Raw genomic sequence first — 26,390 nt, 5'->3', positions numbered from 1 at the left:
GGAGGGCTCCATGTAGAGGGCACAGCCTGGAGGCGGGGAAGACAGGGTGGGTCAGAGACTACTGCAGGAAGGGAAATGAAGATAGGATGGAGCCTCCAAAGAAGAGCCTGAAGCTGCCTCTGGGGCAGCTGCACTTGCTAAAGGTCCTCAGCGCCCCTAACAGGCAGCCCTGCGCTAAGGACTGAGGGGGTTCTTGGCACTGACCTTGAACTGAGCTTCAGGTGGGCCGGTGATGATGACCATCCTTTCACTGACGTCTGGGCCTTCTGCTGGGGCGATCTGCAGTTCACAAAGCAAGAGGGAGATGCTGCTGCTTGGTGCTGTTCCCTGCGCCCCTTCTCCTCGTTTAAGTGGGTGGCACCCCTACTAGCAAGAGATTACGGGACTCCTGCCTTTGCACCCGGGACTCTGAGCCTGCTGCTTCCACCCTGGGTCTTAGGAGAAATGACATTAGTACCCAGGATCAAATTCAGGTGGGAAGCAGGTTACTAGTTACTGCCTATCCCTGCCCCCAACCCCAGCAGTGACCAACCTCTTCAACAAGAAGCCCTCTAGCCCACCCAGGGCCCAGAGGCGAGGAAGGGCTGGTCAACAGAGTTGTTCAGTCGAGCCAGTCTGCAGGAAAGGGCCTCTTGGCTCTCTTTCTTGGCTGCTGGTGGCAACTGAACTAGAGCAGGCGTGCCTAGGACTGTGATGGTGCCTGAGCAAGCATGAGGACACCCGGGTCCAGGGTGCTCTGCACACCCACCTCTCCCCACAGGTGGAACCTGGTTGAACCTGGCAAGCTGGAAACCTAGCGCTCTGTCTCAGTCTGACATTAACACAACTCAAGATGGACCAAGTACACATTTTTTGGTTATAACCTCTTTATATATTCCCCATTGTAGCAAAATTAGTTACTTTTATTTATTTAGGTCATACTGCATAGTTTTCAGATCTCAGTTCCCCATCAGGGGCCGAACACATGTCCCTTGCAGTAGAAGCTTAGGATCCTAACCACTGGACCACCAGGGAACTCCTGTAAAGTTACTTTAAACTGAGTTAAAAGTACACTGGGTGTTTAGGATGAGCCAGGTTAGTACACAAATGCACCTCATGAGGTTGTATGCACGGTCCAGAGACACCATCCCCAAGACTGACCTGAACTGTTCAGCATGAATGTGATGCACCACTAACGGGGTGTGTCTGAAGTCACCGTCTCTGAACCACTGTGTCTGAGTCTCAAGCTGCCTTCAAAAGACCTCCGCCTCCACAGGGTTTAATTTACTTTTCTCTCTACACGTCCTAAGCCAGGCTGCATCTGCAGGCCTCAGGGTCCCGTGTCACTTTTCCAGCTTTGCTGTGAAGACAGAGCCAAGGCCTGCTCTGACCTGTGCCCACTCTGGAAGGGGAGACCCTTCTCGAGGCCTCAAGGAGGATCTGGCCCTGACTACTTAGTGGTATGAGGGTGAACGTGAGACACTCGTCACCCATCAGAGCTTCTTGGAGGATCTTCCCTCTGCTGCGGGCAGACTGCCTGCCAGCCTCCAACCTCAGGGCTGCAGCCTCAGCTAAAAAACGCAGATGTGTCCAGGGGACTGAGAGCTTCCAGCAGGCCGTAGCACAGATCACTGGTGAGGGGGCAGTCCAGTGGTTAAGATTTCACCTTCCAGTGCAGGGGTGCAGGTTCAGTCCCTGGTCAGGGAGCTGATCCCACATGCCTTGTGGTCAAAAGACCAAAACATAAAGCAGAAGCAACATTGGAACAAGTTCAATAAAGGCTTTAAAAATGGTCCACATCAAAAAAAGAAAAAAAATCTTAAAAAAAAAAAAAAAAGATCACTGGCAGGAACCCGTGTCTCTACTTCTAGATCCACAGTGGAGTGAAGTCGCTCAGTTGTGTCCGACTCTTTGTGACCCTGTGGACTGTAACCTACCAGGCTCCTCTGTCCATGGGATTCTCCAGGCAAGAATACTGGAGTGGGTTGCCATTTCGTTTTCCAGGGGATCTTCCCGACCCAGGGATTGAACCCAGGTCTCCCGCCTTGCAGGCAGACGCTTTAACCTCTGAGCCACCAGGGAAGCCCATAGATCCATAGGTGGCATTAAATCCGCTCCTTGTGTGCAAGGGTGAATGAGAGTGACAAAGCATGGGCACAGTGGTTCCCAGCTCTTATCCACCCAAACTGAGAAAGGCTAATTCCCCCATCGTGTTGACCCGATCAGTTCTCACAGCCACCTTGCTCCAATTCTGAAAGAAAGTCATCTGTCCTCTATCCGGCATTCCCAGCCCAGCCTGGCACTGAGAGCCACACGTGTGCAGCTGCACTTCTGGAATGGCACTCTGCAGGCAAACACCCCAGAGGCTCTGTGATGAGGACCCCATTCTATGACTGAAGCAGATGAGACACAGAAAGATGGGGTGATCATCAAGATCACGGGTGAGCAGGGCTGGAGTGGGGACTGGGAGTTGTGTGTGACATTCTTAAACCCGCCATCAAGAGGCTCCGCAGGCTGTGCAGGTGATGAGGTCTCCGCTCTCGCCTGTGACGGAAGCATCTCTTACGTGTACCACACGGTCCCAACTCAGCCCACCACCTTCCAGCACTGTGCTCCCACACGTTAGTGTAAGGCTGGCCCCTGCCCCGGCAGCATCGATGTGCCTCTAGGCGTGGCCTCAAGACCAGCAGGGCAGGATGGGAGTGGTTCTCCAGAGCAGGCGAGATCATCACCTTTAGAGACATGCTGTCAGAGACCCGTCAAGATAAAACTAGCAAAAACCAGATCAATTTTAAGAAGTAGGAAATATGTCTCGCAAATGCTTGGCTTCCCTGGTTTCTTCTCTCTCCTGCTGCTCTAGAGAGCCAGAGCCCATTCTGTTCCTGGCCCAGCCCCGTGGTCTCTGTCCAGCACAGAAGTCACACTACCACTCAATGCTGCTGGGATACCGAGCGACTATGGGGAGGCTCAGGGGAAGTCCAAGGGGTCGATCCTTCTCTACTTTCCTGAAGGCTTGCTGGAATGACTGATCGAGCATTCAGAGTGCTATAGTGAGAAAACACTGGACCAGAGACAGGAGAGCCTGGTCCAATCTCGGCTCTCATAGGCTTTAGCTTTGTGGCCGTCGACATGTCAACCAAACACTGGGCCCTGGTTCCTTAGGGGCAAGGGCAAGTGGAGAGTCATTGCTGCAGTCAGCCCCAGGAGGTGCCCCGTAGCCTACAAGTCAGCAGAGCTGCTATCTAAGCCTTGCTGTGGCCTGTTCCCTCTTTCCAACTCACTTTTCTCAGTGGAAATAGGATTTAATGAGACAGTTCTTCAAGTCCCTTCTAGTTGAAATTGTTTCTGTCTCTTGCACTGCATCTCAGACCACAGGGCCCGACCTCTCAGTATGCAGCCAGCACAGTGGCTGTCCACACCCTACCTGTCCCACATGGAGGGTGGGCCCAGCACAGCCTGTGCTACCTGGGCTGGGTCTCACCTGCAACAAGCCTGCTGGGTGCAAAGGCTCTAGCTGCTCTGCTACTGGTCACCCCCCACCCTCGGGCTGTCCTCCAGTCTGTGCACTTCGTGGGTGAGACCGACAGGGCCGTGAGGGAAAATGCTTTACCTACATAACATTCTGTCACAGTCTCACTGCAGTCCTTGTTCTGTACCACTCAAGGTTTTTTCTTCCTTCAGCACACTTGCTGTGGGAGAAATTCCAGCTCTTCTTGGGGAGAAAGTGTAAGCATTCTTTCTCTCCAAGTCATGAGACTTCTTGTTCGGAATTCCGGGTTGTCCCATGGCAGCGAATTATTTTACGTAACAACGGAAACTCTGTTTCCGAAAGTGTTTCATGAGGCTTGGGACGTGCTCAGCATTCTGCCCGTGAGTCAGCGCTGATAGCCGGGCTTGGAGCAGGACCAGGGCCGAATAATCCTCCCCTTTCAGTTTCTCTGACGACTCTTCCCGTTATGCTCTGGGAGGCAGGATGTGGGTATGGAACTGCAGCGACCTCGGAGCTCGGGCGCTGCGTGAATCAAGGGGCCTTCCTCCCTGACCCCTCTGCTCAGTGTCCAGGCTGCATCTCAGGCTTTGTCACCAGCTTTTGTCTATGGTTTCATCACTGCTTTTCAAAGAGCTTTTCATTCAAACTGTTTTGTTTCAAAGTTCAGGGGTTTCTGAAGTGGAGACTAACTAAGGCATCAAAGCACTGACTGCTGCTGCTGCTAAGTGGCCTCAGTCGTGTCCGACTCTGTGCGACCCCAGAGACGGCAGCCCACCAGGCTCCCCCGTCCCTGGGATTCTCCAGGCAAGAACACTGGAGTGGGTTGCCATTGCCTTCTCCAATGCACGAAAGTGAAAAGTGAAAGTGAAGTTGCTCAGTTGTGTCCGACTCTTAACGACCCCATGGACTGCAGCCTTCCAGGCTCCTCCGTCCATGGGATTTTCCAGGCAAGAGTACTGGAGTGGGGTGCCAATGCCAAGCAATGACAACTGCTGAGTATAAATGATCATTTCCCTCAGGCCCACAGTCCCTTCAATTGGGAGAATCCTCTGCTTCATCTTGAGGAGAGGAGGACAGTGGTAGCCCAAGGAAGACTAGGTTGGCTTATGTATTACTAGTATTTTTTTTTCCTAATTCATTTGTTAGTTGAACAAAAAAAGGAGAGAGGAAAACATGAGTACATATGGAAACAGTGCTGCAGGCAGGTTCCAGGATTCTGCAGATGGTGCAAGAGTTCCCCAGGACGGACAGAAGGAATAAGGGACATGGAGTAGGTGGTGGTAGGGGGAGGGGTGGAAGACGGTGGGACACAGACGGCTGTTCAAGAGCAGCTTTACCTTAATGGAGGCCCCGGCGAATCTGGCCAGCTGTTTAATGTGCGCTCCTTTCTTCCCGATAATGGCCCCCACGGCCTGGGTTGGGATGAACAGATTGACAATCTCCTGCTCCGGATACTGGAAGGACAAGACAAGACAGATGCCATCATTCCCCTGTGGGCTGCCTCCCCAGACCAGTGGCGGGGTGCAACATGGGATTCTTTGTTGCCTGGGGCACTGCAGGTGGGAAGCTGGAGGGATGAACCTGAACAGTGGCCGTACTATTAATAACTACCCTACAACCAGAGTGCAAGTTTCTTTCGAGCATCTCTGAATTTGCTGGTCCCAGCAAGCTGCCTGTTCACAGGCTTTCTGTGAAGTTCAAACGTGAGTATCCCTTCTGTGTCTTCTTCCAAGGAATCAACAGCTCATAAGCATACCGCGCCTGAGGCACTTTGTGGGTGGGAATGCAGAGCTGCCCTCCCCATCCTTGGCAGGAGCAGATGTTGCAGGGGCGATGGTTCACAATGAGACTGATTAAACCTGTTCTGACTGGGCTGCACAGGACAACCTAGAGAGACATGGGCAAGGGCGTTGGGGGCCCTTGCAGTCCCTGTCCTTGGAGGCCTGTGGGAATGACACAGCCCACCTGCTAGACTTTGTTAAAGAACTTTGGAGACTGTTCTTTAGCCCAGCCTCACCTCCTAATGGGACTGCTGATCACCTCCCCGCCCTTCCCCACACCAGCTTCCAGCCACCTGTGGGGTCTGTGAGCACAAACGGGATGCTGACGGGGCATCCTCCCGTGCGCTCAAGTGCCGGGTCGTCCTGTGCTGGTACTCTGTGACGTGTCGCTCCCAGGACAGCCTGCAACCGCGGGGCACAGCATGTGCACCGTGAGCATGCCTGGTCAGTCTGCCAAGGACTGCGTGGCACTGGCTACAGGAGAGGGACGAGTGGCGGATGGAACTAAACTGTGGGCACTTACAGAGTGATGATGCGGGAACGGGCCAAACTGGTGAGGGGGGTACAAGCTGGAGAAATATCCGGAGTGGGTCTGCAGCAGGAGAGAAACATTCAGTCAGTGGGGCCCGCGAGGCCGCTCACCAAACTCAGGGAGGCAAGACGCCCACACGTACCCTGGCTCCCAGCACACCGCTGCGCAGCCCTGAAGGCACATCCCTCTGCAGCTCAGATCTCTGCTGCTTTCCCTGGCGGAGCCAAGCTCTGGGCTTCCCAGGAACCCACCAGGGTAGGGAGCATGCACTCACACTTTCTAACCTAACCTCAGGCAGAGAGGGAGGGCCAGTGGCTTCTCTTTGCTGAGGAATTATGAACCGTGGATTAAAGGCCTAGAGGGTGCCAGGCCAAGTCCAAGAGTTAGTCCAAACAAGCAAAGGTGTTCCTGGGGAAGTCAGATCACTGAGCTCCCAGAGAATCTTAGAAGGAATGGAGTGATGGAGAATAGAGGAGTTAAAACAAAATTAAGACAGGAGAGAAAATGAATGAATATATATATATATATATTGGGGGAGGGGGAAGCAGGGAACAGGAAGGCAGATGTGGTAGAAAAACAGAGTTGTTAAGAAAACAGCATTCATTTTAAAAGTAGCTGCTTTTTATTCAAGGCCTGTGTCCCAGGCATTGTGGTAGATCCTTTATTCATAAACTCTCTCAATCCTCCTAATAGTCCTGCGAGACAGGAATGCATCTGCTTTTATATATTTTATGGGTAGAACGTTAAGCAGAGTCAGCAGAGTCTAGTTCACTGTGCTTTACACATAAGGCCAAGTATAATAAATGCTGACCTGCCTGGTACAGGAAGGAAGGTGGACACATGGCCCTGACAGGAAGGGAGATGGACAGCTCTGGGACCAACCCTCAAGAGCCTGTCTGTCTGGCAGTTGTCAGACACGATGAGGCTTGGAGTTAGTGGACCTAACTTCCATTTGAGGACCCTTGAACAGATCTCCTGGTGTTCTCTGTTCCCTGAATATCCAACTGGCTTCTCTGTTCCAGAGCACAGCACTGCCTTAGGAATCAAAATGCAGCTATTCCTCTTTTTGAGTTTGGGCAGTGGACTTCTGACCTCAGGGGAAAAAGAGATATGAACACGGTGGGGAGCTTCCTCCAAGGGTGTTTGGGGTGTCCACAGCACCTGCAGGAGACAGAAGCTCTGCCAAAGGAAGGGAGTTCAGTTCAGTCGCTCGGTCATGGCCGACTCTTTGTGACCCCATGAATCGCAGCACGCCAGGCCTCCCTGTCCATCACCAACTCCCAGAGTTTACTCAAACTCATGTCCGTTGTGTTGGTGAGCCATCCAACCATCTCATCCTTTGTCGTCCCCTTCTCCTCCTGCCTTCAATCTTTCCCAGCATCAGGGTCTTTTCCAATGAGTCAGTTCTTTGCATCAGGTGGCGAAAGTATTGGAGTTTCAGCTTCAGCATCAGTCCTTCCAATGAATATTCAGGACTGATTTCCTTTAGGATGGACTGGTTGGATCTCCTTGCTGTCCAAGGGACACTCAAGAGTCTTCTCCAACACCACAGTTCAAAAGCATAAATTCTTCAGGATTCAGCTTTCTTTATAGTCCAACTCTCACATCCATACATGACCACTGGAAAAACCATAGCTTTGACTAGACGGACCTTTGTTGGCAACCATGCTGTAAAAGCCAGCCTCTACTTTCATAACGTGGAAAGAGGCTGCAGTGACACCTCATGGCCACAAGAGGGGGCTATGAGATCAGTGTTCTCCTGGCAAACTCCACTTTTGAAAGGAAGCGTTGAGTGAAGATACTTGGCTTACTTGGTCCTGCCTCTTTCTTGAAGAACACCAACTCCAGACTCTACTCAGCGCAGGTCCCAGTTCTGGGCCATGGAGGGTCAGGAGAGAATTCCAGCAGCTTTTCTGCCCAGACAAATCCTTGGGGAAAGGATGCGTCTGTCCTCCTCTCACCTGGAAAGTTTTTCCTTCAGCCCTCAGCAGAAATAATTCTTTTGAATTGTGATTTGACCCCAAAAGAAACAAACCACAAGGGTAGCTCTGTTTTAGGTTTAAATACTCCCAAGACAAATACGGTATCATATTTAGATCTACCACTTGGGCTGGGGAGGGAATGAACTGTAAAAGGCTAAAGAGAACGGATTCCTCAGTCCCCTTTTTGTTCATGAGTTACAGCTGGAAAACCACTGTGGAGAAAGAGCCCTGAACACAGCAATCAGGAGCCTACTTCTGGCTGAGGCTCTGTCATTAGCTTCTGTGTCTGTAGGATGGTTTTTGGAGTCAGAAGGCCCCGAAGACTTGAGTCTCAATCACTAGCTGTATACAACTGGGGATAATTTACTCAACTTTTCTGAACCTCATCCACAAAAGGATTTAAAAAGTATCTAGAGCTTATAATACTATTGTGGGAGTTCATTCAACTGTTTATTCATTCATGCATAAGATATTTGAGCAAAAGCACTGTTCTAGGTGCTGGGGACACAGATACTAAGAGAGAAAAGGGTCACTGCCACCATGGAACTTAGGTTCTACTGGGGGGGCAGACAGTATATGAAAAAAATGAACAGGAGGACACGAGGAGGGGTAGCTGCTGAGATAAGCAGTGGGCTGGTGGTTTCACCTGGAGGGGTCTGGGAGGACTCGGAGGAGGTAACTTATGAGTGGGGACCCACAGAGGATATGGAGCCCCGCGTAAGGCGCTAGATAGGAAACATTCTAAAGAGAGTTCTTTGAGATACAGAGCTAGGAAAGGGCTTGGCCTGTTTGGAAAACAGGAGAGGCCAGGATGGCAAAAATAACTGAGACAGAATGAGATACGATGGAGAGGCAGGCAGTGTGAGGTCACGCAGAGCTGGGCCTGGGTCTGGACGTGGGTTTGACCCTACGTACGAGAGATGCCCCTGAAGTACACCACGTGGCACTCAATGAGGTCACCGGCATGGAGACTCCATCACTGGGGACCGTATGGCCTTTACTATTGGTAAATGAGCACTCATTTATCACACTTCCCATTCCCTCTACCCTTACACTTACAGGAGAGGCCACAACCTCAAATGGAAGAGGTGCTTACGCTTAATGATCAAAAAGTAACCTGTTGAATAAATGTTCTCTTTAATGGGAAAGCAGGGTGTAGCCATCTGACAAACTGGGGCCCCAGAGTGGGACAGGTGGTATGGAACCCTAACTCTAAAATGGCAGTTGAGCTTACTGTCTCAGTTTGAAGGTCCTCAGCTATTTCATTGGAGAAGGCAATGGCAACCCACTCCAGTACTCCTGCCTGGAAAATCCCAAGGGAGGAGCCTGGTAGGCTACAGTCCATGGGGTCGCTAAGAGTCGGACACGACTGAGCGGCTTCACTTTCACTTTCCTGCATTGGAGAAGGAAATGGCAACCCACTCCAGTGTTCTTGCCTGGAGAATCCCAGGGACGGGGGAGCCTGGTGGGCTGCCGTCTATGGGGTCGCACAGAGTCGGACACGACTGAAGCGACTTAGCAGAGCAGCAGCTATTTCATGAGGGAGAAGCTACTTTACTTTAGATGTTTCAGAAGAATTACAATTTCAGATATGGGGGGGGAAGAGATAATGCTGAAGGTGCTCCTGAAAGATGTGACCCCCAAAAAGAGAGGCCACAAGGGTGGGGGCATCACTATTATCCACTGGTTAATTTCAAATTCTCGGTTTGAGGGAAATTAGTGTCATCTTCTATGCTTGACCATGCTGGGGTAGTAGTGGGGTAGATATCAAACTTTGGCCACCGGATGTGAAGACGTGACTCATTGGAAAATAAAAGACCCTGATGCTGGGAGAGACTGAAGACAAAAGAAGCGGGTGGCAGAGGATGAGACGGTTGGATGGCATCACTGATTCAATGGACATGAGTTTTAGCAAATTCCGAGAGAGAGTGAAGGACAGGGAAGCTTGAGGTACTGCAGTTCATGGGGTCACAAAGAGTTGGACATGACTTAGTGACTGACCACCAACAAAAACATATCAAACACACTCAAGAACATTTAGAATGAAATTAAAGCTGGGTCTGCTTTTCCTAGAAGAACTACAGGGTCCTTAGTTCCAAGCTGTTGGGTATGACCATTTGATGCATCATTTAGGTGATATTCTGAATCATAAAGAAATCACGGAGCAGGAAGAGAGAGGAGTGTGCAAGGGTCGTAAAAAGGCAAGGGTCAGGCATACAAAATATTTTCAGATATATAAATAGCTTTAGTGTGATGACAGAGTGCTGTTACAAAGATGGCAGGTGCTCCTCCCTGGAACCAGGGACATGGACGTGGGGCAAGGGAATGGACTTAGGCAGAGGGGTCAGAGTCATGGGTAGAGCTGTTCAAGGTTCAGAAGGCACACATGCTACCCCGGCTTGTCCAGTGCCTCCTACCAGAGGCAGAGGGGTCAGAGTCATGGGTAGAGCTGTTCAAGGTTCAGAAGGCACACATGCTACCCCGGCTTGTCCAGTGCCTCCTACCAGCCTTGTGTGCTCTCAGAGGACCACCTCAGGAGCTGATGGGGACCAGAAGTTGGTAAGCTAGAAAGAAGTGGAGCCAAGATTCGAGCACAGATCCTCTGTCTGACTCTGTGTCTCTAGATCTTAACCCAATGCTGCCCTCACATGGAACATTCCAAATTCACTGGTTTATAGGTGGGACCCACAGTGTATGTTATGATAAGGCTGCCCAAAGGGTTCTAATATGCCTTTTGCTGAGTTTAAGTACATGAATGAACAATTAAAACTCACTGGACATATGCAGAGAACCAGCAGCATGAAAGAGAGAAGCAAAGCTAAGCAAGGCAAGCACATGACCTTGGTAAATTAATTTAGCAAAGAGGGAGAACTTTTTTAAAAAGTCTGCTTTGATTTCTCAGTGAGATTCAAGAGGGCAGTGCTTTAATGTGAGTAGACTGCTATGAGGAAAGCCAATCAGAGAACTGGATCATCAATCTTAGAAATTAAAAATGAGCAGAGTAAAAACTCAATGGAAACCACGTAAATAGAAGCATGGACACTCTTGAAAAGGCAGTCAGTGCACAAGAAGGTTAACTCACACAAAACAAAAGGAGGGACTCAGAAAGACATGGCAAGTAGAGGGAAAGGACTGCTCTCTCTCCAGAAAGTATAAACTCCAGAAGCCAAAAACAGAGGGAAGAGAAACATACCAAAATTAATAATACAGACCCAGAAGGTTTCCTGAACCAGTGAAAAACCTTCTGAACAGTCAGACTGAAGGGCTGACTTACATTTCTGATTTCCCAGGGTGAAGGTGAAACGCTACAAAAAGCAAAAAACTTACAGGAAAATGAAAAAAAAAAAAGTTTCTTACTGGTAGCAACTTATCTGAAAAGCAAAATGCTACAAGTATTGCTTTAAGAGTTCTAAAGGAACTATGACCCTAGAATCTCTAACCATCCAGTTGAACTTTCATTCATGTGTGAAAGGCAAAAAAGGCATTTTCAGATAAACAAAGGCTTAGAAATTATACTATTTATGTGCTATTCCTGAAAAAAAAGTTATTTAAGGAAGTACTCCAGAAAAAGAAACAAAAACAAATAACTCAAGAAATGAGAAGATATGGAACACAAGGAACCACTTACAGTGAGCAGAGACCAGTAAAATTTAGCTAATTCTAAATAACTCTGAATTACGAGATTATGTACTAAGAAAGAAAATTTAATAATTTGGACTAAAGTTCCAGATTATTTCTAGAGTAATTATAAAAATACATTAAACAAATATTAGAAATAAAGAATTTTAAAAAGTCATAATCATAGTGAGAACAGTAAACTGCTCTCAAAATGTAATGTCATAGAGATAAAAAATAATTATATAGAGGATACAAGTCATCAATTAAAGTTTGATTTTACAGTCGTCAACACAACTTTTAGTCCATTAGAGAAGGTATATCTTTCCAAGATCCATGGTTTCCAAAATTTGATCATGCATGAGCAAGACCACAAAACCCAGAACTGTTTCAATAACATTCTCTGAGAGGAAAGTACAGGAAACTGTTGTAAGATAACAAAAAGGGAACCCTGAACTACTAAAAAATTAAAAGAAAACTCCCTAATAACTTTGATTAAGGAAAGAGAAAACACAGTATGTGATGTTAGGAATGAAAAGAGACATTCTAATAGATTGCTTTGTACCACTTTGTGTCACTAAGTATGAAAAGAGAGATGAACACTTTTACAGGAGAACATAAATCAACAAAACCAGCTCAGGAACAGGTAAGAACTGGAAAGGTATAAATGATCTTTCTCCAAACACAAGTGCTAGGCCCAGAGGTTTTATGGATGGATTGCATTAAATCTTCAAGGGACAGAAAATTCCTATATATTCTCAATTTTCCCAAGTATAGTATAAGTTGACTATCCTTTCAATTCAGTCTTTTGAGGAAAAAAATAACCCTGGTGTTGACACTGTCAAAGATAGTATAAAACTATAGTAACTGCAGTGTAGACAGAAAGATGAACAGAACAGAGCCCAGGAACAAGATTCAGTGGGAGTCCGGCATACAACAAAGCTGACATTTCAAACTGAGTGATGCAGTGGGAAAAAAATAACACTGGATCCCTAGCTCAACGTACAAGTCAAGATAAACTGCCTATGAATTATAAGCAATAGTCCCCCCAAACCAACAACTAAGAATGACGTAAGAAAACCTGGAAGGATATTCTATACTCTTAGATAGCAGGCAGCTTTTTCTTAGCATAACATCAAAGGCCAGAAGTCCATAAAGGAAAACAACACTGATCTAACTATCTTAATTCTTAAAATTTCTGCATTAATTCTGTTGAAGGAAAATGTGAAAATTTTAAAGAAAAACGCATTCCCTTTTGATGTAATAATTGCAGTCTTAGAATTTACTTCTAGATCTGCTCACACTCTTATGTTTAAGGACATTCATTTTGACACTATTGGTAGCAGAGAAAGCCTAGAGAAAACCCAAATGTTGAAAAACAGCATGCTCAGTAGAAAAATTATAGTAATTTCATACAATGGAATTAAAAAGCCATTAAAGAGAATCAACTCTAGATATGGAAAGATGCTCATAATAAGTGAAAAATAAAACAACAGTAATTCACTATATGTGGCATGATTCCATTTGCTTTTGAATAAAATCTATATATGCTCATAAAACATTTTAAAACATAACAATACTATACTTCTGGGGAGTGGTAGTTGGGTAAAATTTGGGTAAGAGAAGGAAGGCTAAAGGGAAACATTTCCTATTTACTTCATATAGTAGTTCACTTGTTCAAAAAAACCCTATTTTAAATTACTATGGCACAAGACACCACAAATAAAGCAAAGAGAAATGACAAGCTAGTGAAACATATTTTCAACATGACAAATGGTTAACAGCCTTAATATGTAATTAGCTGTTACAAATCATTAAGAAAAAGATGGGGGGAAATGACAATAGCAACTAAGATTTATATGGCAATTACTGTGTACGGATTTTTACTTATTTAATTACCCTGACAACAACTGCATGAAACAGAGGACATGGAAATGCAAAGAGGCTAAGTCTCTTGCCCAAGTTTGCTAAAAATAACAAGTGATATAGTGCAGAGATTCAAACACAGGTTGTTTGACTCCAGAATCTATACTGCCTCTCCACAGATTGATAGGCAAGGGATATAAAAAGACAATTAATTAGAGAGGGAGAAAAATGTCCAGTAAGCCCCAAAGTGCTTATTACAAGTAAAAGATACTCATAATAGTATCTTTTAAAGGATCAGACTGCAGGGCTTCCTTGGTGGCTCAGTGGTAAAGAATCTGCCTCCCAATGCAGGAGACACAGGTTAGGTCCCTGATCCAGAAGATCCCACATGTCGTTGCGCAACTAGGCTCATGCGCCAGAACTATCGAGCCTGAGCTCTGGAGCCTGGAAGCTGCAGCTACTGAGCCCACACGCTCCAAGTACTGAAGCCCGTGTGCCCCAGAGACTGCTCTGCAACAAAGAAGTCACCACAACGAGAAGCCCACACAGCAACGAAGACCCAGCACAGCCCAAAATAAACCAATAAAAAAAGTTATTGTTAAGAAAGTACCAGATTGCAAGGAATAATTACATTGGTAGTGAGAGTACAGAAGGAAAAAAAAGCCTCTGTGTCACATATCAGATAAGAAGGAATAACAGTACATTCTTTATGTATCAAAATTTATATGCTAATAAATATAAAAATATCAACATTTATATTTTTATATACTTATACATTCTTTGGCTCAGCAATTCTATTTCTAGGAATTTATTCTGAGAAAATAACTGGATAAAAGAATCATGATATATATACAGGAATTTCCATTGTAGAGTGAAGATTTGGAATATATATCATCTATATACTTAATATATACCCACACACAAATAAATAGAAACACTAGTTATTTCGAGATTAAGAAAAAACTTGCACTTGTACCATTTGCTTCTTAAATACTATGCATGTATTACTTTTATAACCAGAAAATGAAAAAATGGTAATTTTCATATATACATGCATACATAAAAAGCTTCCAGCATTGGTACCCCAATTCATGCATGTGTGAGCCACCTATAAACAGATGCACAGATCTCCTGACCCTCGGATGTTGACAGCAAAAGCACTAGAGGTTTGTGACGTATAAAAGCAACCAAGAGATACCCTAATTCCTTGAAATTTGAATGTCTAAGTGACAGGAAAGCAGTAATATTTTATGAATGAAGGCTCCCCACCACTCCACCCTCCTCTGTCCTTCTCAGGAGGCGTGGGTCCACCTGGGAAGCCCTCAAGCCTCCAATTCAGGGCCTAGACCCTGCACAGGTGGGTAGCGATGCCCACCTCTATGCCCTCCCTGTCTTCTGTAGCTGTCAGAGAGAGAGGTCTGCAGGAGCTGTACTGTTGCAGAGTTGGGGCAACTGTGTGTTTTAGATTAGAAACTAATCTTGATCTAAGGGCTCAAGATCAGAACTACATGGCTTTTAACTTGAAAATATTTTATTTAAAAGCTGTTTTATAGAGAACAGAAACTATTTTTGTAAAAATCATTATTCTACTGTTTTAGTAAAAAAATCTCAGATGTACAGGATGTAAAGGAAGCTTCCCAACTAGCAAAACCTATTTTCAAGTTTAGAAATATTCTGTTATCATATGAAAAGTTCTCATTTTTCAGTTCAGGGATCTGCAAATTTTTCTGCACAGAGCCAAATAAATATTTTAGGCTTTGCATATCTCAGGGCTCTACTACATCTACGCAACTCTGCCATCACAGCAGAAAAGCAGACAGACAATGCGTTTAATAAACATTCATAGCTGTATATATACACAAAAATAAGTGGTGGGCTGGATCTGGCCTCAGACGGTCATTTGCTGAGTTCTCTTTTAGATGATCAATTTTAGAAGAATTTTATACTGTATTACATCTTTTTTCTCCCACCATTTATGTTACTTAGATTGACAGAGTAGCGTGACTTTCAAAGTTATCATTGGTGGAGCAGTACCTATAATCTTTCTTTCAAGAAATGCCACATGTCTAAGGCCAGTTCACCATCCTGGGCTCAGTCATTCTCACATCTCAGCAAAGATGGGGACACACACTTCTCAAAGCTGTTCTCCCCGCTTAGAGTACCTACATGACTGTGACAGCTGCCAGTTCCCTCCTGCCATATTCCCAGCTCCCTCTAACACTAAGACAGACAGACAGACACACACACACACAGCTCAATATTGGACGCTATCCTTTAAAGGAAAATGTATATAATTCTAAAGAAATGGTATGGAGAGAAGCTGTATATAAACACCATGACAGAATGTGCATGTCCTTGTGACTAAAGATGTGGGTGTCAGTTCATTTCCCTATTTTTTTTGGCAAAACAGCACACTGAGTTCACCCTGTCTCTACAGCTAACCCAAAGAGTTACTCAGAATTCTGACACTGTGAAGCCTACGATACCAGAGACCACCTCTCAAAAGAAAGAGGTGGTTAAGCTAATGTTCTCCAACCTGATTCTTCCCATTTAAACAATATGAACATTGGGAGAAAATTAGTTTTCTTAAAAAATAAGTAGTATGTGTGGAGAATTAGGAATGAATTAAAAAAAAAAAAGCTGTCAAGTATCCTGAGCCCTAATTTGGTAACATGTTGATCTTGAATGATGCTTGTGGATGGGGACAAGTAGAAAACACATAACGTTCATGTTTCTTCTGCTGCTATTAATTATGATTCAAACAATAAATACTTACTGAGAATCTACTAAATGCCAGGCATTGTGCTAAGTGTCTAGGAATAAACACTGTGTGTGCTATTTTCTTTTAAAGAACTATTAATAAAATATAATGTACTTGAATCGTAGACCCAGGTTAGAATTTTATACATGAGTCATCTAGGTACGAAAATATATTTTAGTAAGTGAACAACACTCATGAAGGTTCTTATTTGCGCTAACAAATCCTTTTTCACATTGAACAGGCTTCTAGCTAATGAATTTGCTAGCAGTCTCTTTCTTTCCCAGATATGATATATACTATGTTTAAGAGCACATATTTAGAGGATGGTTTTAATCTGTCCATTAGGAAGAAGTCCTAAGAACTGTTGAATTCAGCCCTTATGAGCACGGCCTCCAAATGAAAGCTTTGGCTCTGATTCAACACAGCGAGAAATGCCGCTGCCTAGAGGAGTATGAGCGAACCCCTGAAAGCTGAGCTACTTACAGCGAAAGGGTGGTAGGGGGGAGCGGGGGGAGCTCCTCGGGGCCCTGCTGGTGGAGGCAGCACGGAAAGTCCTGTTGAAAAGATGCCAAGTGCGCTCAGGTTCAACCCCGGGATCAGATTGGCTTGTTGCTGAGAATAAAAATGGAGAAAAAGTTGAGGGGAGGAGACCAGAGAGGCCCAGCTTGCCTGGGTCAACCTCCATCTCTTGTCTGGATGGCATCAGCGTCTCCTACTCAGCTCACTCAGGCCCCGTGGACCTCTTCCTCACCCTGCTGCCGGGGCGGGCTCTCCAGGCCTCAACCTGATGGTGGCGCTCCTTTCAGAGCTTCTCTGCTGCTTCGAGTGTCTACACATCTTAACACAGCAATGAGGCTCTTCCTGGGGGCCCAGGCCACCTTGCCAGCCTCTCCTGCTAACCTTCACTCACACCCTGCCCAGTCCTGCTCCTCTCTCCCCTCTGGATCCCCCGCATACACTGTCTGCTTTGCGAGAACTGTTGCTTGTCTCCGTCCTTGGCTGGCTACACCCTACTCATCGTGCGGGTTTCACCTGACCTTAGGTGTCCGCTCCTCAAGGAACCTTCTTTCATCCCAAAGGCCTCAGCTCAGGTGCCCTTTCTGTGCCCTAACACACTCATGTTCCCCTAAAACAGCAGGCATCACATAGTATTTGAATGGCCTGTGTAGCTGCCTCTTCGCCTTTCAGACAACAATTTCCTCATGGACAGAAACTGTCTTGTTTAGTGCTGTGAGCTCAGTGCCTGGTACATAGTAAGTACTCAATAAATATTTGCTGAATGAATATGATTAAAACATGTTGGCTGAATAGTTCTTCCTAACTCTATCCAGGGAAAAATCAGACCCCTCATTAAGATACCACATGTGTAAACTCTTATCCATGTTTGGAATGGTCCACAACTTTGGCTTGTTTACCATTTAGCTGACAGTTTTGTGATCATCTCGCTTGCTTATTTCACATTTAAACACGGGGATGCTCACACAGGCTGCCCTTCAGAGGCAGAGGGATAATGTATCTCCCACCCTGGTCTGTAACCAACCTGCCTCCTGGTCCTACCACTGCCTCCCCGACCACTGAGCAAATCTCTAACATTTTCTCTTTGCTCATCTGTGGCTCTAGGGTCACCCAGTAGCTTGCCTTCTTTTAGAAGGTCTGGAACGGGAGAGTTAGGATCTTAGCCTTTATCCCATTCATGTGTGAGATCTAGTGATTTTGTTATTCACCTATCAATGCATGACTTCAGCACAGACATGAATGAACCTAAGTGATGCACATGCTCAGGGGAAGATGTTTGGAACACCCAGAGCCTTTGCAGCATTTCTGGGTGTTCAGAGAAAGAGTTTATCATAGGACATCAAGATCCCCAAAGAAGAAAACGAGATCAGTGGATGATACTTTGACAGACAAATACACACAAATGGGGGGAGGGAAGGTCACACTGCAGTTGTCTCCTCACCATGCTCACCATGTCCCATGTAATTATCATGTGGGCCGCTAAGGTGGGACTTGGGGTGAGGCAGGAAGGCAGTACTGACCTGACTAAGAAGGTCCTATGCCAAGTGCTGCAGTGAGGGAGCTGGGGCTGCATTTCACCCACCTAGTCCCTTCTCAACATTTAGTCCTCTGTGAAATGTTACAAAGTCTGGGATTTTCTTCCAAGTCATCCAAGTGGGAGTGGGGACGTGGATGAAGGTTCAAATGAAGCAGAACAGGCCATGAACGGATAACTGCTGAAGCCAGATTAGGGCATGAGAGCTTATCATAGTATCCTTTCCTGTTTTGTGTACGTTAAAAAGATCATTATCATAAAAAAATGAAAAAAATTTACTCCTCTGAGCTGAGTTTGTGCTTTTGATTAAAAGGACAAATATTTTTAAGATTTCTGAATGAATTTCAGGATGGTGTCTCCCCATTATCAAGTTGAAACCAGGTAGTAATAACAGGAAGGACAAACCCAAATCAGTCTGCTAGAATTATTAGAGTCGAGGTGGATGACAACAGTTATCGGACAATCTGAAAGGACAGATCAGTGAGAGGTGAACATCAGAAATTTTTTTAAAACTGGAAAGTAGAGGGGGGAAAAAATCTCACTTTTCTAACATAACAGCTGTCTTGATTTTTATATGCAGCCTTCTAGTCATTTTGACTCATATTTTATGTAATTAAAACCTTAGTTACATACACTTTTATATTAATATATTTTCTTAATTAACAATATATCATAAGCAATTTGATTTAAAAATCTTCCAAGCTGTGATTTTAATGACTTCACACTATTTGTCGAGTGTACTTAGCATATTTTACTAGTTCGTCTCCTGATTATTCTAATGCCCTTGCCCCCAAGGAGAAAGGTGTAACTCTGTACTCCTAAAGTGCTTCTTTACTTTCCGAACGACAATTATTCTTAGAGAGGCTTGGGTCCTGCCTGACAACATATGTGAAAACCAGTGGAGAAGAAAGCAGTCAGCACTTACATTAACAGCCAGCATATCATTTTCAAAGGCCTCACGCAGCTTCTTCATAATCTCTATTTCGGCATTGGCACAGGCCTCAACTGTGCCCTTCACAGTGATGGTTCTTTCAGGGTTGTATATGCTCAAATCCTGCAAGCTGGCCACCAGGAAAAAGAGAAAAATTTCCTTTTTTCAAAAGGAAAAATAAAATCCCAGAAGGGTCACACTCACGTCTTGGTGGAAGAGGCAGGGATGGATACCCTCACCTCACACTGTGGCAGAGAACATCTGCCATCTTATCTCAACTCTTTGCAGTGACTTAGATGATATCAGTAGAGAAGGTCTGAGTGGGAACTACTTATGCATCTGTTTTGACAGTGCTGAAGATAATTATATGATTATCTTATGATTACATTCCCATTATAAGGAAAAGCAGATGAACGAGCTGGACATATCACAATGCTCACAGTCTCCATTACTGGGCACAGTTAATTGGAACAAGTGGCTTACGATGAGATTGTTATCTTGGTCCCTGTCTCATGTTCAATTTTCTTCAAATTTCTGCCTTCTTTTCCAATCAGTCTTCCAACCAAGCCATTGTGGGCCAAGATCTTCAGAGGAATCTCTTCAGCTCTGAAAGAGACCAGCAACAATTTGACATTTAAGTTGAACACAGTGATTGACTTAAGAGCTATAGTTGTTGTTTAGTAGCTAAGTCATGTCCAACTCTTTTGCAACCCCACAGACTGTAGCCCGCCAGGTTTCTCTGTCCATGGGATTAAGAGCTATTACCCTCCTTATTTCTTACAAATAGAAGCTGTTTCTGTTCAGCTACCAAGTGGCCACGGGCTTTAGGAGAAGCGGGGTTTCTCACTAACCCTAGTGCATGAATTCTGATGAACACAAGCCAAATCATGTTAATTTTACTCCCTTGTTGTGACTGGTTGGAAATAGGTCCATGAGAAAGACTGACCAACGAGGTATCAGAAGAGGTCTGTAGGGTGGCTTTAGGAAGGTTTTCCTTGCTCTTAAAAAAAGCACAAGGGATAATGACATCAGTCAGATGGTAGACTAGGAACAACAGGCCCTCCTATCCCTACAGAGACACCAAGTTGACAACAAAAGATAGGCTAAAATCTCTGAGAACTCTAGAGGTCAGGGGAGAAGCTATACCACCCAGGCTTTTATAAAACTGAAAAGGGATTCCAGCAAAAGGAGTAAGAAGTTTTGTGGCATCTGGCATGCCTTTCCTGCTCCTTCCCCTACACAACATAGCAAGGGCACACTGGGAGGAAATCCTCCTCACCAAGGCCCCTCCCCGGGACAGAAACAAAGGCCTGGACAATGAGTCCAACGTTCTATTCTGGCTTGCCTGGGGGCTGCCTGAGAGAGAAGTTTCTGTCTCTCCTAACTTAGGGAGCTGCCAAGCCTGGTGCCCGGGTCTGGAAGCTGCTGAAAACAGAGGTGTATAGTATGTTAGAGCTGCAGTTCCACAGTCAGAAGCCAGGAGGAGAAAGAAATCAGAAATGGTTTGAGAGGTCCTAAAACCTCCAGCCAGGCTGACTAGTGAAGGTCTTCCCCTGAATAAAGCCAGTATGCAAAGATTCTGAGAGGTGATTGCTTTTTCTGATGCCCAAATTCCAGCAAAAAAATTATAAGCCATAGAAAGAAATAGAAACATGGTCTAATCAAAAGATCAAAATAAAACTCCAGAAACTGACCCTAAAGAAATACAGATCTATGAGCTACTTGACAGACTTTAAAATAATGATCACAGAGATGCTCAATGACCTAAATGAGAATACAAACAACTAAATGAAATCAGGAAGGTGATGCATGAACAAAGTGAGAATACCAACAAAGAAAAAGAAACTATTCAAAAACAACCTAACAGAAATAATAGAGCTGAAAAATACAACTGAAATATTAAAGGGATTCAAAAGCAGATATGATCAGGCAGAAGACAGATTCAGAAAACTTGAATATCAGTCATGTGAAATCATCAAGTGAAGGGAGAAAACAGAATTTTAAAAAAAGTACAGACAGGATAATGGGCTTTTGGAACACTATCAAATCAATCAAGAAACATGTCATTGGAATCACAGAAGGATAGAGAAAGAAACAAGGGAAAGAGCTTATTCAAAGAAAATAGGCAGAAAACTTGCCAAATCTGAGAAAAGAAATGGACACACAGATTTAAGAAGCTCCAAGAATATCCAGCTGGGATAAACCAAGAGAGAATCACACTGAGACACATTATAACCCAGGTGTCTAAACTCAAAGAGAAAATCTTGAAAGCAGCATGAGCAAAGTGATTAGTAACATACAAGAAAGTTTTCCTAAGATTACAGATGGATTTCTAAGCAGAAATCTGCAGGACAGAAGGGAATGGGATGACATACTCAAAGCACAGAAAGAAAAAACTACCAACCAAGAATACTGTATCTAGCAAAACTGTCTGTGAAAATGATAGGAAAATTAAGACTATTCCAGATAAACAAAAGTCAAAGGAGTTCATTACTCCTAGACCAGTTCTACCAGAAATGCTAAAGGAGTCTTTTAAGTTGAAATGAAAAGATGGTTCAACATACAAAAATTAATATAATATACTATATTAACAGAATGAAGGGCAAAACCCACATGATCACCTCAATTGATAAAAGAAAAGGCATATCAGATACACTGAAGAAAGTAAAACAGAAAGAAAAGTCATGGGCCTTTAAGGCTATGATTCAACTGACCCTGCAGTCATTCTCACAGAGTAAGGACTTCTAATTATGTGACATCAAAACTGTTTCTTATTACTTAAGCCATTTGCCACGTTTTCTGTTACTTGAGACCAAAACCATCTAACAGATGCACTACAACAGCCTCAAAATAAAGGGATGTTTGAAGAAGCTCCGTTAGAATGTGACTTACAGAGGGCAGGATTTTTCGTCTGCTTTGTTCACTGAGACACAGAACAGTGTCTGGCACATAGTACGTACTCAATGAATATTTGGTAAATGAATGGCTAAGTGGCAAAGAATCTGGCCGCAATGCAGGAGACGTGGGTTCAATCTCTGGGTCAGGAAGATCCTCTGGAGGAGGAAATGGCAACCTACTCCAGTATGCCTGCTGGAAAAATCCATGAACAGAGAGGAGGCTGGCAGGCTATAGTCCATGGGGTTGCAGAGAGTCAGACAAGACCAAACATGCACATAAATGAATAAAAGGAAAGTTTAGGATCTCTCTTCTCCATCCTCCACCTCCTACTCATCTTCCTCAGGGATCAGATGAAATGTCACTTACATAGGAAAGCTTTCTCTGAAATCCCTACATCTCTTTCTGTCTCTCTAGAGCCTTGATTATGGCCTTCAGTTACCTGCAGTTGTTTTCCACTATAGCACGTATCATAGCCGTGCTTAATTACTTACTGGTGTAACTGTTTGTTTAGCAGATGTCTCACACTGGATTAAAAGAAAAAGGAACTGGACCTTGTTCAGAGTTGTAGCCTAAGCCCCTAGCACAGTGCTCAGCATGGTGCCTCATTTAAAAAAAAAACATATTTCAAAGATATTCAAACTCTATCTTGGCTCTACATAAATACTTTAAAAATCCAATTTATTTAGCAGTCTTTTTGATTCTTTAAAATATTGTAAGATGATGACACCTAATTCAAAGGGCCAAGGAGGGTAACATTTATAAAGTTCTCAATAATTTGGATGAGAGAGGGGCTTCTTTAAATTAAGTCACAGCATTTGGGGGATTCCAAAAGTCCCAAATAGTAAGTAATTCGTAAGTAAAATGTTAGAGTTCCTCATGAAGCCTAAGAATTTGCAATGTTTTTCTTTTAAGAACTACTCTCATCTCCTTGGTTTTGGAACACTATTATTTGACACTGTTTGAATATAAATTAGTTTTATATTCAATTCATCCCTCACTGCTTCTTTATAAAACTGCCACAATCCATGCTTATAAGTGGATTTTGCCAGACTTACATAGAGCCTTTTTTATTATATTATCTATTCTATTACCATTAATTTGTTTATAATACAAATTAATAAATTTGTATTACTAAATTATACAAGTTACTATGAACTGTATTTGTCATTCAAATTGGTACAACAGGAATCCTAAGCAATATTTTGTGAAAGAAACGGACAAAGGAGATAAAAGAAAAAAGAATAAAATAGCCACTCAGATACCAGTTTCTACTATTTAAGGAAACATAATCCAAGCTTAAGAGTCCAAGGGGCTTAGGAGCAAAACCCGTTTGATGGTTTTGGTGCAAATGTACTTTTTGAATCTGCCCCGTCCAATATGATGGCCACTAGCCATACACGTGACTACTTAAATCTGAATGGATCAAGTTAAAATATTCAGTACCTCCACTGCACTTGTCACATTTCAAGCACTCAACAGCAACATTTGGCTAGTGGTTATTATAGTGAACAGTGCAAATATAGAACATTTCCATTAGCACACACGTTGGACAACACGGTTATGTTCCCATCAATAATTATTGCCAATGAGTGACGGAAGCATTAGGATCACCAAGAGAAACGTGCAAGTAGAGAAATAGCCACGTTGTAAACATAAAAGATCTATTTCCCATTGTAGTCTCTATGGAACAAATACCTGAAAATTAATCCTTCCCCCGCTCCCTTTAACTGAGAAATAGATTTACAGCTCTTTGAAAACTTTCCTGGGTTAAATGAATGAGAACCTAATCTTCTTTTCTGTTGAGCGGTCTGTGCATTGCATGCAAACTTACAGTTTGGTCTCATCAGCCTCTTTCTGCATGATTTCAAGAATCATGCGGCATGCTTCAGAGGTTCCCTCTGGGGTGGCATGGATGGTGACGGGCTTCTCTGCAGCCCCAGAGTTCTCCTTTCTATGGATGTCTACCCTGCAGGAAAAGAATCAGGAGCCATAGCACAACGTCATCTGGCACTGGACCCTAGTCCAAGGAAGTGTTGCGCTGGCCAATGTACAGCAAGGACACAGACAGACAATAAGTGTCATTAGCACATTTGCAACCAATGCCATTCTCCAAGAAGGCAGCAAGCAGTGCAGAAGGTCTTGGGCCAAACCTGAATTCTTTGCAGCTCCACTTAGAAAGGAATATTTCTTACAGGAGTGCTATTGGACAAAGGCACCAAGCCAATGTGGTAATGAAGCCAGTTTGGTAAATGAAGTATTTTGTGTAGTCTTTCAAATGATCTTACAAGTGAGCAGGATAATACTGCACATTGGCACAGTGCCAGTCTCTGAACTGATTGCAGCTTTTAAAAGCCATATGTTAATCCAACTCTAAACACCAAATTCAAGCAAGCTTTATATATCTGAGTGTGGATAGAAAACAGAGGCATGCCCTTTCTCTGCCTAAGTTTTTGGTTTCCTTGCCACTGGCAGCCTGCCTTCTTCCAGACTCTTAAAACTAATGGCTCCAAAGCTTGATGACTTTATCAGACTTCTTTGGGTAGTTGTGGCTCTACTTGTTTTTGTTAACTTTCAAAATCACATAATTAATTGTATCCCTTTTTACTTTGGTTGTTAGAAGTCCAAATCCAAGTTTGGGGCCTATTTCTAAAAAAGTAGGCACACACTTTGAGAATTAACTTCACTTCTATTTAAACTTGCTACATTTATAAAGCCACTTCAAATAATATTTGGAACAAAAAGACATACAAATAAAAATCACTTTCTCAGGGAAGCAGACTTACAGGAATAAAAGGGGACTGATTTTAAAACAAAAGAAACATCAATAGTACTTCCTCTGACTACTATCTTATCACTTCACTCCTATGATTATAAACCCTGGGATTCACATAATTGTCCACTTTTTGGAAATAACTCAGACACTTTGAAGAAAACAGTTTTTCCTCTTTCAGGTTATAAAACCCTCAATAACCTGAGAAAAATGCATTAGGAATATAAATAACTAATACTTGTAATTTGGTGCTTTGTAATTTAAGTGCTTTCACAATAATTATTTCATTCAATCTGTCTGACTGTCCTAATTCTCACACTACTCCTAGAGTATAGAAGAATCTGTTGATGCTCAGAAAGCTTAAATTTTTCTAAGCTTATATAGCTATTAAGTGGGAAAATGTGAACAAGGGTCTTTGTTTTCAAGTCCTGTGCTTTGTTCATTTTATCATGCTGTGGTCTTAGGAACATACAAAAATCAACAACCTCACAAGTTACTTTATCCACTACAACTCCTACTACCAAGTCAGTCTCCTTAAGCAGACAGAAGACTAAACATAAGGCTAATAATGTACTTTCTTTCTTACTCAATGTAGCAGTGACTCACCCGTTGCCTTTATGAAGCTGTTTCTGAGACTCCCTAGGTGGTCTCAAAGAATGACTATCACCCTGGGCTCTGACTCAGGAGAGGAGGCGAGAGCTAAGGTAAGTGGGTTCTAGGATCCCATAAAGTTCAGCCCCATACCTCTGTTGTTTTAAAAATATGTAGATGTATTCACAGGCATCAGAGAGCTTAGGAGAACAATTCATGACTGTGAGGTCATTAGTACCTTTTTTTATGAATTATTAGTGTTTCAGGTATGACCTTTAGGACACTGGCACAAAAGCTCATGAAGGCCCTGGGTTCTGTGTTAGTCTGTTAGTAGTTCTGTTTAAAGAAGCCACTGTCCCATCCAGCACAGCCCCCCACTGCTGATGCAAGCAATAGCAACCTGGGAATGGCCGGGACCCACCAGCACTCAGGGGACCCCTCAGAAGGAAGCAAAGGAAGCCCCGGAGGCACGTACCGGGACTGGGTCTGCTTAGTGATGTTCTTTATGGTCAAGCCCTCCTTTCCGATGATGGCACCAACAAACTGGGTGGGGACCAGGATCCGCAGCGGGAAATCAATCTGTCTGGCCTGAGAAGAGCCCCCAGGGGCATGGCCTTGCTCCCGGGAAGAGTGGTCCCCACGCTGGGCTCGCTGAGGGGGCGAAGGGGAGCTCACCTCTTCATCCGGGATGTAGGAAATCTTGAAGGAGTAGTTCTCAAACTGATGCCCGCTTAGCTTCTCGATGGCTCTGAAATGCAGCAGGGGATTTGTTAGAGACCCACAGTCCAGGGTCAGTGGACCAGTTCACTCACCCTCCTTTGCTAACTGCCTACGAGGGTGCCATCCTCAGCACTGAGGATGCAGCGTGAGCAAAACACACACCATCTCTGCTCTTTCACAGAGGGTGGTTAGCAAGTAATCACCAAGTATAGGTCTGGCCTGATATACAATGTGTTGTCCTGCTTTCTTTTTTAACCACTTAAGGCTGTATCAGAAACTCTGTAAATATCGGCATAAAATTGACTCAAAAATTTTAACTGTAATATAGTTATTGCTGAAAATCCAGCAGTAGATAAGCACAAATGAGAAAACCATCCTAGTCCATCCTATGTCTTTCTTAAATATATTATTATTTATACAAATG

The 26,390-nt window shown here is 44.1% G+C and overlaps 1 protein-coding gene across 2 annotated transcripts in view; it reads right to left on the bottom strand.

Annotated features, from left to right (window-relative positions):
• The window catches only part of IGF2BP2 (insulin like growth factor 2 mRNA binding protein 2), a 171,492-nt gene that overhangs the window by 9,231 nt on the left and 135,871 nt on the right, over nucleotides 1-26,390 (bottom strand). The window contains exons 6-13 of one of the 2 annotated variants that reach the window (NM_001192504.2): nucleotides 25,722-25,994; nucleotides 23,717-23,851; nucleotides 19,471-19,593; nucleotides 18,982-19,117; nucleotides 16,490-16,618; nucleotides 5,774-5,842; nucleotides 4,807-4,923; nucleotides 205-279 (exon numbers count right to left, since the gene is read on the bottom strand). In NM_001192504.2, the coding sequence (NP_001179433.1) occupies nucleotides 205-279; nucleotides 4,807-4,923; nucleotides 5,774-5,842; nucleotides 16,490-16,618; nucleotides 18,982-19,117; nucleotides 19,471-19,593; nucleotides 23,717-23,851; nucleotides 25,722-25,994 (1,057 nt within the window). The remainder of the gene's footprint in view (nucleotides 1-204; nucleotides 280-4,806; nucleotides 4,924-5,773; nucleotides 5,843-16,489; nucleotides 16,619-18,981; nucleotides 19,118-19,470; nucleotides 19,594-23,716; nucleotides 23,852-25,721; nucleotides 25,995-26,390) is intronic. The other variant, XM_005201476.5, reaches the window with a different exon arrangement.

The sequence above is a fragment of the Bos taurus genome, chromosome 1 (assembly GCF_002263795.3).
Source record: "Bos taurus isolate L1 Dominette 01449 registration number 42190680 breed Hereford chromosome 1, ARS-UCD2.0, whole genome shotgun sequence".
In the NCBI taxonomy this organism is placed as follows: Eukaryota; Metazoa; Chordata; class Mammalia; order Artiodactyla; family Bovidae; genus Bos; species Bos taurus.
Note: the sequence above shows the minus strand (reverse complement) of the source record. Positions and strands in the feature narration are given on the sequence as shown.